The sequence below is a fragment of the Camelina sativa genome, chromosome 6, assembly GCF_030686135.1.
Source record: "Camelina sativa cultivar CO46 ecotype springtype chromosome 6, ASM3068613v1".
Classification (NCBI taxonomy): Eukaryota; Viridiplantae; Streptophyta; class Magnoliopsida; order Brassicales; family Brassicaceae; genus Camelina; species Camelina sativa.
The window spans coordinates 6,248,237-6,264,201 of record NC_141885.1 but is presented as its reverse complement, the minus strand read 5'-3'; the positions used below and the strand labels follow the sequence as shown (position 1 = coordinate 6,264,201).

Sequence of the window (15,965 nt, the reverse complement as noted above, 5' to 3'; positions counted from 1 at the left end):
TATTTAAAGCAATTAGAAAGCAAATAAAAAATAAAAAAAATTAGAAACATTAAATGAAAATCAACCAATAAGGAGAGACCAAAACCTTACTTTTAGATATATGATATATTGCTTTAAACTTTGAAACGAGAAATATATTATAAACAAAAATTTTACATGAGAAATATATTAATTTAGCCAACGAAAATATGAATATAAGTTTAGCCAACCAAAAATAATTAAAAAATATGAAAATTTAACCAAAAATATTTTCTCTTGAAAGATAAATAAGTTAGTAGGAGGAATGAATTAATGTACAATTATTGGATATGAGTTACATTTGAGTTAAATGGAGTTATATGCCTTTAATTATAAATAAATATTTTATTTTTTATAACCTAAAATAAAAGGAATACCAAGTGGCCGAATCAAAATTCACATGATTTGGTTGTTTGTTGATATAAAATCAACACTTACACATAATATTTCAAAATAAAAAAATATTACTTTTGAAGTGACAAACTAAATTAATTTTCTTATAAAATTATATGAATTCTTCAATCTCAATAATTTTTAAAACCCCAAGAATAACTTATATTTTTTTTGGTTTTTTTTTGTTTTTCACTCATCAATTTAATTTATAGTGCTAGATTTCATACTAATGGTTTCATCTTTAGAGAATTTAGTTAAATTGTATTTTTAAAATTATAAGAAGAGAAATAAAGAAAAATTACATTTAGAAAAATAAGAGTTACAATTCTAATTTATTGTTTTGTTTTAATACAATTGATTAATACAACTTAGTGGAGAAATAAAGTTAATGCATAATTTATAGGGGAAATTTATCTGATTTCAGTTTTATATTATGTGATTTAATGTGTGAAAATTAACTGTTTTAAAATTTGTGTTTTAATATAAATTTTTTTTTGTTAAAATTGCATTGCCAAGTGGACCAATAAGGAGAGAGTGAAACCTTACTTTTATATATATGATTTCTGCTATATTTTACAAAATTATAATATATTAAATTAACTTAAAAAAAAGATTTAAGTTCTTTCTATTTTATATTTAAAGTATAGTTTAGTATTTGAAGTTGATGGTTTAGAATTTAGTTATTTCGTATATAGAAAAATAAATTATTGAAAATGGACAATAAACGAGAATATTTTTGTAAAAAAGTATGAAAAACAGAAATTTATATATTAATTAAGTTAGAAAAAAAAAAAAATATATATATATATATATATATATATATATATATATATAATCATATTGTAAACATAATAAGACAAAAGCTAAATAGTTTAACCAATATATAAACTTAAATTGATTAATCGTAATCAAAAAGCACTCGCTAAAAGAAATCACTTAGATTTTTTAACTTGAATGAGACTGCATTTTACAATGTGGGAGAAGTCGAGCTTATAAAGATTACACACTAAAATTCCAAATGCATTCCATATCTCTCTAATATAATGCTTTTCGTTTAACATTTCTCATACATTAATTGAACTATAAAAAAAGGAGTCCCTTTTCTTTAATACTACTATCTTTTTTGAAATATTGTTATTTACTCATATTATGTTATTTTCTATGTATTTGTTTTACCATTCTTTAAAAAAAATCATAACCATTGCCAAAATCTTCTCCAATTGCCCCAATATAGGAATTCTAGTTTTTACCATCTTAGATTAAATACTAAATACGAGGTAAAAAAAAAAAGATTAAATACTAAATTCATATAATAAGAAAATGAATAAGTTTTTTTAGGAAAAAAACTACTATAGATTTTAATTGAAAACTAAAAGAGCTCATCGTCAATGGAATTTTTGTGAAACCTAAGAACCATGAAGCTCTTTGCTATTATTTAGACCTTGTTCCCCCAAATTCTCAGTGATCAGCGGGTCAATGATTTCTAAACATAGAAAACTAAACATAACTATAAAAGCAGCCAAAGAATCCCATTATAATTCATTCATTCTTCAATCTTTCTTCCTCGCAAAAAAAAAAAAAAAAAAAAAAGGAATAATCTTAAGTTAAAACCAAAAAAAAAAAAATAATGGCAAGAGTTCAACTATTGTTATGCTTTACCATTCTTTTTGCAACTGCGTCCCTTCTGGATCTGGCTTCAGCACACCTGAAATATAAGCCATCTTTACCTCAGCTTGAAGATCCGAAGACGGTGAAGGATGTGGAGCCTTACACCGTTAAAGTAGTGATGGTCTTTGTGGCCGATCTTGAGAAGGAATGTCCCAACAACAATAAATTCAAGGCCTTCTTTGAGAAACTTAGGGGATTCGCCAAGTATGTTTGCCCAATAAAAAGAAGAGACCAAGTAGATTACGACAGAGACTTGAAGGCCAAAGCCGGGGGCATCTTCAAGGCCATCTCTTCTTTTGCGATTGGAAAGGTAACTTATTATCCAAGTTATCGATACTTATGGCTAATGAACCATTTAATTTACTACACATCATATGCATGCTTATATAATTTAACAGATAAGGGAGGAAATCCAAGAGGAAAAAATGGAAGCCATTAATACCTTTAAGTTTATGAAATCTGTGGCGGCTAAAATTATGGGAGGTCGTAGACAGGATGAGAGTGAAGACACCATGAAGCTAACGGCAGAACAACAAAAAGAAATCAAAGAAGGGATCTTGAAATGGGAAACAATCATTACACGGATAACAAACACAATGGTTATGAGCTCATCAAACTCTTCTTCCAGTGAAGAATCTAATGTTGAAAAAGAAGATTCAAGCAGCAACAGCAAAAGCTCTGGTAAAGAAAGCTCAACCTCAGCTAAAGGCTCTTCCGAAGAGACTAAAGATTCAAAATCTAACTTGGGCAGTCCTAGTGGAACTGGAAGTCCATCCAGCAGCCCATCTGATGCAAGTGGAAAAGAAACTTCCACTAAGGATACTAAAACTAAAGGAGAAAGCTCTTCTGATGCAAGTGGAAAAGAAACTTCCTCTAAGGATACTAAACCTGCCGGAGAAACCTCTTCTGATGATGCAAGTGGAAAAGGAACTAGCTCTAAGGATACTAAAAACACCGAGGAAGAATCTTCTGCTACAAGTGGAAAAGAAACTTCCACTAAGGATACTAAAACTAAAGCAGAAAGCTCTTCTAATGCAAGTGGAAAAGAAACTTCCACTAAGGATACTAAAGCTAACGGTGAAAGCTCCGCTAGTGAAAAGACCGAAACTAGTCAGAGCAGCACCGTAAATGTGGAACAAGTCGAGGCTGAGACTTCCAAACAAGTCTCATCATTCATAATGAACCTCGAAAAGAAGTGCCCGCAGAAGGAAGAATACAAAGCCTTCTTCGAGCAACTCAAGGGTACAATGATTGCTCCCGTCAAAGAAGGAAAAGATTTGTTTACTAGGATTAAATCTGCTGCGGGAAAAGTGTCTGGTGCCATGGCGTTTATTCGGTCAAGAATTGAAAGCAAATCAGCTGAGGTGCGGGAACAAGACATTGTCTTATCTTATGATTCACAATATCAAAGTCCATTTTCGTAACGTTTTTTCTTTCTCTTGTGCTATGTTGACAGGTTAAACAGTCTATGGAAACTTACCAGGGAGAAGTGATGAAGACTCTCCAAGAGTTAGAAACTATCCACAGTCAAATTGTGAGTCAGAACAAAGGAAAGACAGAAGGGTCTTTGACATGCACACCAGCACAACAAATGCAGATTAAGCAGACAATCACCAAGTGGGAACAAGTCACTACCCAATTTGTTGAGACTGCAGCTCAGAGCGAGACAAAGACGTCGTCTTCAACATCTTCTTCTGCCTCCGGCAAGATGGTGGCAAACTAAACTCAAATGCAAAGCTACAAGAACTCACTTGAAAATCAGCAATAAAATGCCATATATTAACCACATTTAGCTAATAATTATAGTTTTTTTGTATATAAAAAACCAAAAACTGTATGGGCTAGCCATAGATATATCGACCGGCCTATGCAAGGAATAAGTTTGTAAAACTTAATATAGATTGAAAGCTCCTATGTATGTTAACAAACATTCATAAGTGAATGATATCACCAAAAGTATTTTTTATTTTTATTTTTTTGTTCTGCTTTTTCTGCCAGATTTTTTTTTAGGTGCATAAAAGAGATACGACATAACAACTTTTGACGAGGTTTAACAAGATATATAGGTCCTCATCAGGCCCGGCTCAATCAACCGCATGACCAGGTGCAATAATAAGAAAAAAAATCCTATTTTTTACCAAACGATAGAACAAAAAAAGGAACTCATCTTGCATCACCATTATTTGGGCCTAATTATTTGTTTCTTAATTATTAGTTTTAAAAGAAAACTTACAAATATAATTTTAGTGCCTTTTAGATATAGATTTCTATCTAATTTCAGAATAATTAATTATTTTCATATTTAAATCTTATAAAAATTGGAACTTAATTATGGGTCCCTGTGCAAATGCACTTGTTGCACTTGCCAATCGTCGGGTCTGGTCCTCATTTAAAAACAAAATTACAATTATTGTTCATCCTAGAATTATCACGACTTTAAGAATCTTTCGTAGGTTACCTTTCAATATAATTTCAATACGAAAATGAAATCCCCATCCCCAAGATTAACAATCTCATCCACAAAGAGTAGGACCGGTGTAAAAATCGCAAAAATTGTTATGGTCCCTTTTTCAATTTTTGAAAAATGGGCTTTAATTACATATATTTTTTTTTTGAAAATTATTTTTGGATTTCAAAATACACTACTTTTTATGTTAATCTAGAGTGTCCCTGTGAAAATGCACACCTTGCACCTCCCTATCGCCGGCACTGACAAACAGTTTTGCACAAAAATGGATTGAAATTTACAATATTGTGTGACACATTGGAAATTGTCTTGTTTCACAGTTATGAACCATTGCATGGCTTATTTTGTTCAACTATGATATTCATATATAACCAACAATGAGTATAGTCCTCACAAAATCCATCTTTAGCGAGAGGGCCACATTTAACACTTTTTCCTTAAATTAAGAAATAGAAGACTATTAGTAAATTTCTAAAAAAATTCTGGAATATATTTTAGGAAACGTTTTTTAAAATAAGAATTTGCGTTTTTTTTTTTGTGAGACAAGGAAATAACATATTAATTTCCCCAATTCTATTGTTTTTTTTGAAAAAGGGTTCCCCAAGTCTATTTGTGAAAAGGATTATTGCAGAATTGACCGACTCTTAGATTTATAAATATAGACATCCAAAAACCATCTCTCATTCAAGGTAAACAATGTCTTCGAAAAAGATTGTGTTGACAAGCTCTGATGGCGAGTCTTTCGAAGTTGAGGAAGTGGTGGCGAGAAAAATGCAGACCGTAAGGCAAATGATCGAAGACGACTGTGCTACTAACGAAATCCCGCTTCAAAAAGTTACAGGAATGATCCTCGCCATGGTTATCGAGTATTGCAAGAGACATGTCGATGATGTTCATGTAGCAACTGAGGATGCGAAGAAGAAGCTCAAGGATTGGGACGAAGTGTTCATGAAGAATCCTGATGCTGATAAGACCGTCAGCCTCCTTATTGCTGCTGACTATCTCAAAGTGTGACGGTATCTTCTTGATCTCACTTGCCAGGCCGTTGCAGATTATATCGTAGAAAAGAGAGTAGAGGAAGTTCGAGAAATCTTTTAGCTTACACACCCGAAGAAGAAGAAGGGATTCACAAGGAACACTCTTGGGCTTTTAAAGATCCAAAAAACCCTAGCTTCTAGTTTAGCTTTTTTTTTTTTTTTTTTTTTTCATATATGATTTAATTTAGTGAATGACTTATATATGTTTCTGCTTCTCAAGTGTGTGATCAAATTTTAGGGTCTCTTTAATAGCGTTACTAATTCCTTACCTAGATAATTGACTAGGCTAAGTTAAACATAAACATAAAACCATAGCTTGTATTACAAGATATTCTTCTAATCCTAAGTCCAATCTCTTTGAGAAAATATCATAAGTAAGAAGACGAGGGTTGTCTTCGTGGTCGGAGAAATTATAATTTAGGAGACGTAAGGAAAGCAAACAGATGCACAATAAACAATTAATGCCACTCCCTGATTGTATCGGCCGTATATACTCAAAATTGGATTGCCAAAAGGACACCATCCGAGGAAGAGCGTGAGCGGAGCATGTTGGTTATAGTTATATCCCTCGATTATTGCAAAACACACGTCAATGTTGTAGATGCTGAAGAAGAGATCAGCAAGGAAGACAAGGAGAAGAAGGAAGATGATTCAATGTCTGAAGAGGAAGCCGCGAAGATCAAGGAATGGGAAGCAGAGTTTCTCAAGGATAGAGATCTGGCGACAGTCTTCCAACTCATTCTCGCTGCTAACTATCTCAACGTCAAAGGCTTTCTTGATCTCACTTGTCAGAACGTTGCAGATCACATCAAAGACATGACGCCAGAGGAGGTTCGTGAGATCTTTAATATCAAAAACGATTTCACACCAGAAGAAGAAGAACAAGTTCGCAGGGAGAACTCTTGGGCTTTTGAGGAACCAGCTGCTCCTCCAAAACCCTAACTTTTTTTGTTTAATTGTTGGTTTTTAGGGTTATGACTTTATTACCCTGTTCTTCTTTTTTTCATAACTTTTCCATATTTGATTTGGTGAATGAATTTATAAGAATTAATAATAATTTCCGTTTTTTATCAATTGATTTCACTTTCGTTGTTTATTCTTTGCTGAAATTAAGACAAAGTCTGAAACTGATGATAAGCATGGGAAGCTAGAGGGAGGAACTTCTGTTGCACTAAAAAGAGAGGAAACTGTAGGTAAAGAGCTGTTACAGGTTAAATAATCTCTAATAATGTTCTCATCTTGTCTCCCTTTTGGAACTTCCTGAGAAATGTTTTTCATTATTTCGACTGTTTTTTGATTGTTTTCACTAATAATATAATAATATTGCAAGTTCATTACCATAAAATTAGATGGCAAAAAAATTAGATGTATGAGGTTAAACTCTTATTTTATGTTTCAAAACTAACTAATTTATTTATTTTTAATTCTAATAAATATGGTATAATTAGAAGAAAAAATGTTAAAATTTGCATTGAAAATACAAAATATCCACATTTAAAACTTTTTTTGTTTCTATAAAATTAAGAAAGAAGGACTTACAGTAGTTAGAATTATGGCAGCAAACACGACTTGGTTTTGATGCATGAAATACCATTTCTTTTTATCATATATATACATCAATGTGGGTGTAACATGCACCAGCATGGCATTAACATTCTCAATTCATGCTTATGCACGAGGTGGTTTAATAATAGTTTTACATCCTAATTAACTATTTGAATCCTCCTTTACGTATTCTAATTAACTATTTGAATCCTCTTTTACGTATTCAAATTAACTATTTAATTAACTGTGAATTCTAATTAACTATTTGAACCCTCTTTTAAGTATTCCACAGCTTTAGTTGGTCGAGGCCCTCAAAACATTCTACATTCTACATATTTAATGGATTTTTGACTACTCATATAACTACTCAATTAAAAAAAAACATACAAAACAATTAATATCAGTGAAATCAATCACCAAAAACAAAAGAAAAAACAGAATTTTCAAACAAAAAATCACATATTTGATTGACTTACATTTTTAAAAATTTTAATTTATCATTAATAAAATTTATTGTTGTTATTAAATTGGTATATAAATTTAATTCTGGCATAATTTATATTTATTAAATTGTATTATTAATATATAATAATAATTTAAAAACAGCTACAAATTTAAAAGTTGCTAGTAAACAATCAGATTTTAATAGTTAAAGTTTTTACAGTCAAAGCATCTACAACCAAAATCTCTGCAGCTAAAATTTTAAAGTCAAAGTTTCTACAGCCAAAAGTAATAGTTGTTACCAATCATGACCATAATCGAACATTCAATCTTGATTGCTTATTCAGACCAAGATTGACAAATTTCGTTTCGAATTTGATTTTACATAACCGTTTATTAATTACGTAGGAAAAAAAAATAGATGCGAAGAGTCGATAATGATATACCCAACATTATTTTTGTTACAAGAACTTTGAACCATGAATGTAATAATAAGTGACAAAATTTGGCATATTATCCTACTATATTAATTGGGAAATACAAATATGAAACTAACCTTAAAATGTGTAAAAAATTACATTCACTTGCCAGTAGAAAAGTTTAATTAACTAATTAATCTTTATTAATTATTAATAAACAAAAAAGATCAAATCAAATAAAATGTACAAAATTAAAAAAAATATACAAAAGTAAATAAAATCTATTCGAATCTAAACTAATTCGTACTTGAAAAAAAATTATTAAAAATTCAACAGCTAAGATTTTAAAAAATCTAATTTAATAAAATCTACAACTACAAATTTTATGAACAATTTTGACCAGAACGGATTAATTTTTTATCAAAAATCTAATCAAATAAAATCTATATCAGTTCTGTTTTTAACAACTTATATTTTAAAAACTAATAAATAACATAATAACAAAATAAATTATTACAATTTTTTTTAAAAAAATTTAGTCTGCGGTTATCCGCAGGTTAGAACCTAGTTAGTTTATTACAAACACGGTTTGGATATATTTTTTGTGCTTTCCCGGCGAATGCATGATCAGTTAGAGTATTATAAAAACATAAATCAGCTATAAAATTATATAATACTAGTATTTGTCCCGTGCATATGCACGAAATTATTATTTGTGATCAGATAATAATAATATAAAACTACTTATTAATTTGTGAGAAATTAATATATTATTTCAATTATGAGATGGTCTCAAAATTACGCAGCCTAAAAGTAATACACCTTTTTTCATGTTCATAGTAAATGATCAATACTTTGTACATGCGAAAAAATTAGCAAATCTATAAACATTAAGCATTTAAAACTTGAAAATTCAATTTGATAGTGAAAATTTAAACATGACAGAATCGTATTAACATTAGAAAAAGTAAAAAAAAAAAATATATGATAAAGGATAACCATGAACGTACACTTGCTGTTGATCTTGAATTGGCCCTATAGCACTCCCTTAACAGAAGACATCGTAAAAATGATAGTTAGATAAATGTGAAAAAATAACAATCATCAAATTAGTACATCTGTTGTAGGTGCAGAATTTTGTTATAATATTTACATGAATAAAAAAAATATAGTAGAGGTATAGGTAGTACCAGTATATATATGAGCTATCATTATATAATTTTCTGGAATATATTTTTAAAAACAAAATTAAATGTTTTTGTATCTCAATCCAACTGATGAATATATAAAAATCATAATTAATATAAGTTGAAGAGGAATTCTATGAATAGGAACAAAAGTTTAAACATTTACCTGTCTCAAAATGTTAACTGTAGTTTAGATGAGAACCAGGAAAAAAAAAGAATGGAGAGGAGAGGAGTACACATGAGATGTAGTTTAGATGATCAACAAAAAAAAACGATGGAAAAGAGAGGATTAGAGATAAAATAAACTGCATTATGATTTAAATAGAAGTGGAATCAGTTGTAAAATCACTTTGAACGTGGAGATATTAGTGGGAGAAAAACAACAGTTTTTTTTTTCTTTTTGCTTTTTTTTCTTTTGCTCGACGATTTTTGTTAGTTGTGTGATAAATGTTTAATTTGTTTAAATAAAAAAAAACTAAAATCTGATGTGGCAAAATTTAATTGGCTAGGTGACTTGTGAATTATAGTATAAAGGATTATCTATTGGCTTGTTACTTGTTAGACCTTTTACTTTGTGATACATTATTATAGGTTTAGGGTTAAGTTAAGGTTCTTGAATCATCTTTGTAAAGAGGTAATCAAAGAGAATACATAAGCTTATGATTCTTACTTGGTATTAGAAATTCAGAGTGATGGTAAAACAATTCAGATGTTGAAAAGGTGGAGAGTAAGAAGGTGAACATGTTAGTGTAAAATGTTTTGTAGCCTAACACTCTATCTGCGCGCAAAGGATGACATGAAAAACTAACCGAGCAACCGATTCGTGTAATTTTCGATGAGTGCACTAGAGAAAGAGGTTTACGATTATTTTGGATTAATTTTGATTATTTTGGTTAAATTTGGGTAATTTGGTTCGATTTATTTATTAACAAAATCTAGTTTAATTTTGTTTGTAAAACCGGTCTAATTGTGGTTCAATCTGCTTATTCAAACAAAGCGAAAAATAATAATTTTGGTTAATCGAGAACCGAAACAAACTAACCGAAGTTCTCAGTTTATCGACCTAAAATTTCACTGATTTGCTAATCAATTAATGACTAATAACTCAAACCGAACTGAACAACCAAAATCTCTGTTCGGGTTACTTTATCTCAGCTCTAAAATATTTTTACACATGAAATTGAATTGTAAAATATTTATATAGATTTTGACTTGTAAATGGGCCTTGAGTTTTGGGTCTCTAAACTAAGTATTTGTTCAGAAAACATGCACAAATCTCCCACCGGAGAGAGACTCTCTATTCTATCGGCTAATTCAGAAAATAAACAAAAAATTAACATTTTCCATAATTTTTATGAACACTTTGCTTTTGGGATTTGCCAACTTCGATTTCTTGGTCTGGGTTTGTTTTATACGTTTCCTGATCTATTATTTCGATCGAAAGCTTCGAGCTTGAGACCAAACTCATGGATTCTTCCCCTGTTTCGGGTCGATTCGATATTTTCGAGATTTATCGCAGATTTTGTGGTAAAGTCTTTAACTTTATTCTTCTTCTTCGATCTGTTGTTAATTCTCTCATCTATGGATTTGGGGTTTTGTGAATTCTTTGATTCATCATATAAAGGATTGATCTTTTTAACTGCCCACATAGTGTTGTCTGAGTTACCTTTACATTGCTATTGGATAAAAATTGAATCTTTTTGAGTTGTATCTATGGTTTGGTACTTAACTAGGGTTTTTATATCAAGATAAAGTTTGTTACTTATTGTGGGTCTTAATTCTTGGTGGGATTTGATCAGACATTAGATCAGGTCAGCAGTTTTGTGATTATAATAAACCAGAAGATGGCGAGGAATCACAGAGAACTACTAACTCATCTAGAGAAGCGTTAACTCAGCTGTTATATCTAGTAGAGAATAAGTTTCAAGCAAGGTATGGTGGCTGTGAGGGTATACAATTCAATATCTTCAGGGTTAAGCAAAAGATTAGTGCTTTTTTGAGCTAATTTCGTGTTCGCTTGCTTGTTTTACCGTTGCATTCTTCTTCGGCAGAAACTCCATTTTTGATGAGTTGTTCAAGTTGATGTCACGGCTAGACTTAATGGCAAGTTTTTTTTTTGGCTCTCTGTTAGTTTCTTTAATTTTCGGCTTTTGAATCAGCTGGATTGTGAATCTGAACTTTTTTTATATGTCTTCTTTGTAGGTGGACTTTAACGAGTTTACCTGCTTTTATGATTTTGTTTTCTTTATGTGCCGAGAGAATGGACAAAAGAATACAAGTAAGAGCGTTCGTCCGTTTCAAATCATTGCTTTGGGTGCAATAGCCAACGGAGATGATACTTAAACTTGTTTTAATGTCGTTCCAGCTATAAGTAGAGCTATCACCGCATGGAAACTGGTTTTGGCTGGAAGATTTAGGTTACTTAACCGCTGGTGTGACTTTATTGAGGTACTTTATAAACAACAAGTGTTTTCACCATATGGCTCTTCTTTGTGTTTGTATATCTAACACGAAGATGATGATTGTAACTTGTAGAAAAATCAACGGCACAATATTTCAGAAGATACATGGCAACAAGTCTTGGCGTTTAGTCGTTGTGTACATGAGAATCTAGAAGGATATGACTCTGAAGGTACAAATTGTTAGAATTCTTACAACATGTGTGTAATTATTTGTTTGTGTTTGATTCATCTTATGGTATTTGTTTCACTCAGGTGCATGGCCTGTCTTAATAGATGACTTTGTCGAGCATATGTACAGGTTCGAACAAAAAAAGCTTTTGGCCTGAACACCTTTTTACTCTAAACTTTAAACAATGAGACTCAATCCTGTTGTTGTTGGTTCGCAGCATTTTAGGACCGAATAAGGACGCTAGCTTGTTCTGCAAATGTGGTGACACAGACTTTGAATCATGCCTCTATCAAGAAGGTTGTGTGGTTTCTATAATCTGAGATTGTAAAGTTTTTTTGACATAGTGACATAGTCTTATTATATTCTTCTCTTCTTGTTTTAGATGAGTATCACAAAGATTACCGTGTCCCCCACACGGGTTTAAGAAACATTCCAGGTTTAAAGAGAAAAATATCTAATAACAATGACGAAGAAGATGAAGATGAAGACATATCAGAAACCCGAAACTCTTCTTTTTCGTCAAACCTGAAACGAATGAAAACCAACAACAGTCCAAGATGTTCATCCAAGTCTCCATGTGCAATCGAGCGAAGTCTCTCACAAGGTTTTGCGAGCCTTTTATCGACTGGAGATAAGCCATGACACACTTAAACGCACATAAATTATAGATTATATACAAAACCACAAGAGGTCTCTCAAGCTGTTGTCTCATTTTTCAAGCCTAAAAAACCTCACTTCTTTCAATGACAGTTTTGAGTTCTTCTTCTTTGTTGTTGTTGTAAGCTATACAATATATTTGTCTCTCACTCCATTTCATAATTTGATCTATATATTGACAAGGATATCACTTCGTCTAGTGCTCTATTTCATGCTACTATTTAATTGCTTAACATATTCTAAAAGATCCTTTTTTATTTATTCTTTGGTCAAACTTCTTAAAAAAAAAACGCTTTCATTTATAGAAGAAGTAAATACATTTATTTTATGTAAAAACAATTCTACCAGAATCCCAAATATTATGCATATTCCCAAACAAACTCTTAAATATCCACCAAAATTCTAGGTGACTCTTTTTTTCACTAAACCAAAAACACTCTTTTAATCACTAATTTCCTTTGATGACTGATTTGTGACTTGATCAACTACACAGATTAGTGCAAGTTCGTGTGATTTCTGACGGTTCATCAAGCTCGTCGGCTCTCCTTATTTTTCTCCGGTTCGATCTCTTTTATTCTCAATATTTCTTTGATACACCACAAAAGCTTTTGAAGTTTTTGTCCATGCGTAGTCCTCTAATTTTCAACTTTTTTTTATATCTAAACTCATAATTTTTGCGGTAGCAATTTAGTTGGGATGATTAGGGAAAAAATACAAATCTTAAAGAAAATATCTAAATTACTAACGTAGGCTGAGTCTTTTCCAAATCCAGGAAATAAAGTTAATGTTTTAGTGTTAAAAGTTTAGGCTGAGGTTAGAGTCTACAATATAGGTTTAAGGTGTATGATTTAGATTTTAAATTTAAGCGTTGATGGTTTAAATTATATGAATTCTTTCTTGATTTTGATATAATATCCAGACGATTATCTTTGTGTTTTTATTAACAAAAGATGGAAAAGGCTAAAGATATAATTAGTTGGCATTGAATCCCTAACGTATAGGACATTTTTTCATCATCACTTTAAAAACTAAACACCGAAAAGTTTCCTCTTACTTGCAAATGTGTGTGATTCCACTCATTCCTCTTTCTTGATCTCAATACTCAAATAGTTCTCACCACCAATTCCTCAAGAGAACTCAAGTTTGTTTTATTTTTTATGGTCTTAGTCCATTAGAGTTTCCACTGTTTTTTTTTTTGGATTATTTTTGCTTATAAATAGTGTTGAACCTTGTTTGTGAACTTCATCCTAGAGTTTAGGGATTTATCCGAGGGAAGAGAATATATTTTTTCTTCAGGGGCTTTAGCTCTATTTTGCTTTTTTTACTATCTTAGTAAAGGTTTTGGTTTCTGAATTTGGTTCTTAATTCTCTAACAAATTTCAAGGTACATTATATTTTAGTTTTTCTAGAGCTTACCTTTAGAGATATCAAAATATTTCATGTTTATCTATGTGTAACCAAACCTTAAAAATTTGAGATTATAACCAAATTTTGATTTTCTTTAGGTAACCAATTTAGAGTTTGGTTCCATGTTTTTTGAGAAGTAATAAACTAAGCAAAGTTATCAATATTTTTGTTGTGTTCTAGTCACAATCAAATGATCAATAAACCACGCTTCTCTTGCTTTCGCTTTAAATTACTCAACCATATTGTATTTCTTTCTATCTTCTTTCTCGCAAAATCTACTCTCTTTTTTTTTTTTCCTTTACATAAAGATGTACTGTATATTATTATCTCCAATACATTTGCTCTTAAGAAGTTAGAAACAAAAATAGAATTACTTTGATGATTATAGTTCTTCATTTTTTCTTATTAGACTTCATTAGCAATGGAAGAAGATAACGGCGAAAGACAACGTGACAACGTCGGATCTTCCTCCTTCTTTAAGACATGTTTCAACGCACTCAATGCTCTTTCAGGTTAATTTTCTCCTATTTGGTTCGATCCAATTTTTCACTTATTTTGTTTCGTTGTCATTGTGACATAATAATTTGTTAATATTACTTATTGCATTAGGAATTGGAATATTATCGGTACCATATTCACTTGCTCGTGGAGGATGGTTGAGTCTTTCACTTCTGTTACTCCTAGCCGCAACCGCCTTCTACACATCCTTGCTCATTACAAAATGTATGAACGCGGACCGCAACATCAAAACATATCCCGACATTGGAGAACGTGCATTTGGTAGACCAGGGAGAATCATTGTGTCACTCTTCATGCACCTAGAACTCTATCTAGTCACCACAGGTTTCTTGATCCTCGAAGGAGACAATCTTCACAATCTTTTCCCCGGATTTAACATAGAAATGATCGGATTGAGATTGAATGGCAAACAAGCGTTCATGGCCACTGTCGCACTCGTTATCATGCCGACTCTATGGTGGGATAATCTAAGCGTCTTGTCTTATGTTTCTATGAGTGGGGTTTTAGCTACGACTGTGACTCTTGGATCAATATCGTGGGTTGGAGCATTTGATGGAAGTGGGTTTCATCAAAAGGGAAAGTTGATTAATTGGAGTGGGATCCCTACAGCTTTGAGCTTATATGCTTTTTGCTATGGTGCGCATCCAGTTCTGCCCACTTTGTATTCTTCTATGAAAAGCAAACATCAGTTCAACAATGTAAGTCGTTTCTACACTAACCAACCACTTTTATTAAACAACAAATCCATGACCACTTGCATAATTTCATCTACATTTTGATATGGTTTATTTCATCTACAGTAGATATCTTAGTATATTTATATGTATCTTCTTCATATTTAATAGCAATTAAATAATAAGTTTTAATTACATTCCTTGATTTAGCTAATCTAGTTTGTTTGAATAAAATTTGGGCATGGTCCTTTAATTTCACTATTATTTTTTATTTTTGGCCTGCAGGTCCTAGTTGTATGTTTTATATTATGCACCATAGGATACACCTCAATGGCGGTATTGGGCTATTTAATGTATGGATCACAAACATTATCACAAATAACACTGAATCTTCCAGTTCATAAGACGAGTTCGAAGGTGGCTATATACACAACACTAGTAAACCCTGTAGCCAAATACGCATTGATGATCACACCAACGGTGAACACCGTAAAAGATTGGTTTCCTTCGAGTTACGCCAAAAAGACATACTTACATCTCCTGATCAGCACGTTTTTCATAGTAAGTAGCGTCTTCATCGCCGAGACACTTCCCTTTTTCGGTTACATGATGTCGCTGGTTGGAGCGTTACTGAGCGTTACGGTTTCCATACTTCTGCCTTGTTTGTGTTACTTGAAGATCTCTGGAAATTACAAGAAGATTGGGTTTGAGACTATAATGTTGTTTGGAATGGTGGTGTTGAGTGTTTTCGTTGGAGTTTTAGGTACTTACATTGCTATCAGAGAAATAATTGGAAGTGTATAAAAACTAAATATGATTGTTATAGTATTCTGAGATAAATGGTAAGTTTGCATTCCCCTAGCTAACTTGAGATACAAGATTGAGCTTTTGCTAAGTGAATC

The 15,965-nt window shown here is 31.6% G+C and overlaps 3 protein-coding genes and 1 pseudogene across 6 annotated transcripts; all 4 read left to right on the top strand.

The window, feature by feature from the left end:
• Window positions 1-1,878: 1,878 nt before the first annotated feature.
• LOC104698757 (uncharacterized) lies at window positions 1,879-4,051 on the top strand. The gene is made up of 3 exons (XM_087456302.1): window positions 1,879-2,389; window positions 2,478-3,443; window positions 3,536-4,051. Exons 1-3 carry the CDS (start codon window positions 2,039-2,041, stop codon window positions 3,800-3,802), a joined length of 1,584 nt encoding a protein of 527 aa, XP_087312428.1. The 5' UTR covers window positions 1,879-2,038; the 3' UTR covers window positions 3,803-4,051.
• Window positions 4,052-5,242: 1,191 nt separating this feature from the next.
• Window positions 5,243-6,525, top strand: LOC104698754 (SKP1-like protein 14 pseudogene; annotated as a pseudogene).
• Window positions 6,526-10,373: 3,848 nt separating this feature from the next.
• Window positions 10,374-12,648, top strand: LOC104790539 (defective in cullin neddylation protein AAR3). Of its 2 annotated transcripts, XM_010516313.3 has the most exons (9): window positions 10,374-10,702; window positions 10,975-11,107; window positions 11,227-11,278; window positions 11,378-11,453; window positions 11,541-11,623; window positions 11,711-11,807; window positions 11,890-11,935; window positions 12,024-12,103; window positions 12,189-12,648. In XM_010516313.3, the coding sequence occupies exons 1-9, from the start codon at window positions 10,642-10,644 to the stop codon at window positions 12,446-12,448; spliced, it is 888 nt and encodes a 295-aa protein (XP_010514615.1). In that variant the 5' UTR covers window positions 10,374-10,641; the 3' UTR covers window positions 12,449-12,648. The 2 variants fall into 2 exon arrangements, with proteins under 2 accessions (XP_010514615.1, XP_087312426.1); XM_087456300.1 differs by lacking the exons at window positions 11,227-11,278; window positions 11,541-11,623 and having other exon boundaries at window positions 10,457-10,702.
• A 204-nt stretch (window positions 12,649-12,852) lies between these two features.
• On the top strand, window positions 12,853-15,924 carry LOC104790538 (amino acid transporter AVT1I). 3 transcript variants are annotated; one of them, XM_087452969.1, is made up of 4 exons: window positions 12,853-13,022; window positions 14,280-14,382; window positions 14,480-15,087; window positions 15,349-15,924. In XM_087452969.1, exons 2-4 carry the CDS (start codon window positions 14,292-14,294, stop codon window positions 15,865-15,867), a joined length of 1,218 nt encoding a protein of 405 aa, XP_087309095.1. In that variant the 5' UTR covers window positions 12,853-13,022; window positions 14,280-14,291; the 3' UTR covers window positions 15,868-15,924. The 3 variants fall into 3 exon arrangements, with proteins under 3 accessions (XP_087309095.1, XP_010514614.2, XP_010514613.2); XM_010516312.3 differs by lacking the exon at window positions 12,853-13,022 and adding an exon at window positions 13,461-13,604; XM_010516311.3 differs by lacking the exon at window positions 12,853-13,022 and adding an exon at window positions 13,516-13,847.
• Window positions 15,925-15,965: the final 41 nt, after the last annotated feature.

Bases quoted from the DNA above. Each gene is read 5' to 3' on its own strand.
- LOC104698757 (XM_087456302.1), top strand. From the start codon at position 2,039: ATGGCAAGAGTTCAACTATTGTTATGCTTTACCATTCTTTTTGCAACT. The intron at 2,390-2,477 runs GTAACTTATTAT...ATAATTTAACAG, and splicing joins CTTCTTTTGCGATTGGAAAG to ATAAGGGAGGAAATCCAAGA. The intron at 3,444-3,535 runs GTGCGGGAACAA...CTATGTTGACAG, and splicing joins TTGAAAGCAAATCAGCTGAG to GTTAAACAGTCTATGGAAAC.
- LOC104790539 (XM_010516313.3), top strand. From the start codon at position 10,642: ATGGATTCTTCCCCTGTTTCGGGTCGATTCGATATTTTCGAGATTTAT. The intron at 11,108-11,226 runs GTATGGTGGCTG...CTTCTTCGGCAG, and splicing joins GAGAATAAGTTTCAAGCAAG to AAACTCCATTTTTGATGAGT. The intron at 11,936-12,023 runs GTTCGAACAAAA...GTTGGTTCGCAG, and splicing joins TTTGTCGAGCATATGTACAG to CATTTTAGGACCGAATAAGG.
- LOC104790538 (XM_087452969.1), top strand. From the start codon at position 14,292: ATGGAAGAAGATAACGGCGAAAGACAACGTGACAACGTCGGATCTTCC. The intron at 14,383-14,479 runs GTTAATTTTCTC...TTATTGCATTAG, and splicing joins CGCACTCAATGCTCTTTCAG to GAATTGGAATATTATCGGTA. The intron at 15,088-15,348 runs GTAAGTCGTTTC...TTTGGCCTGCAG, and splicing joins GCAAACATCAGTTCAACAAT to GTCCTAGTTGTATGTTTTAT.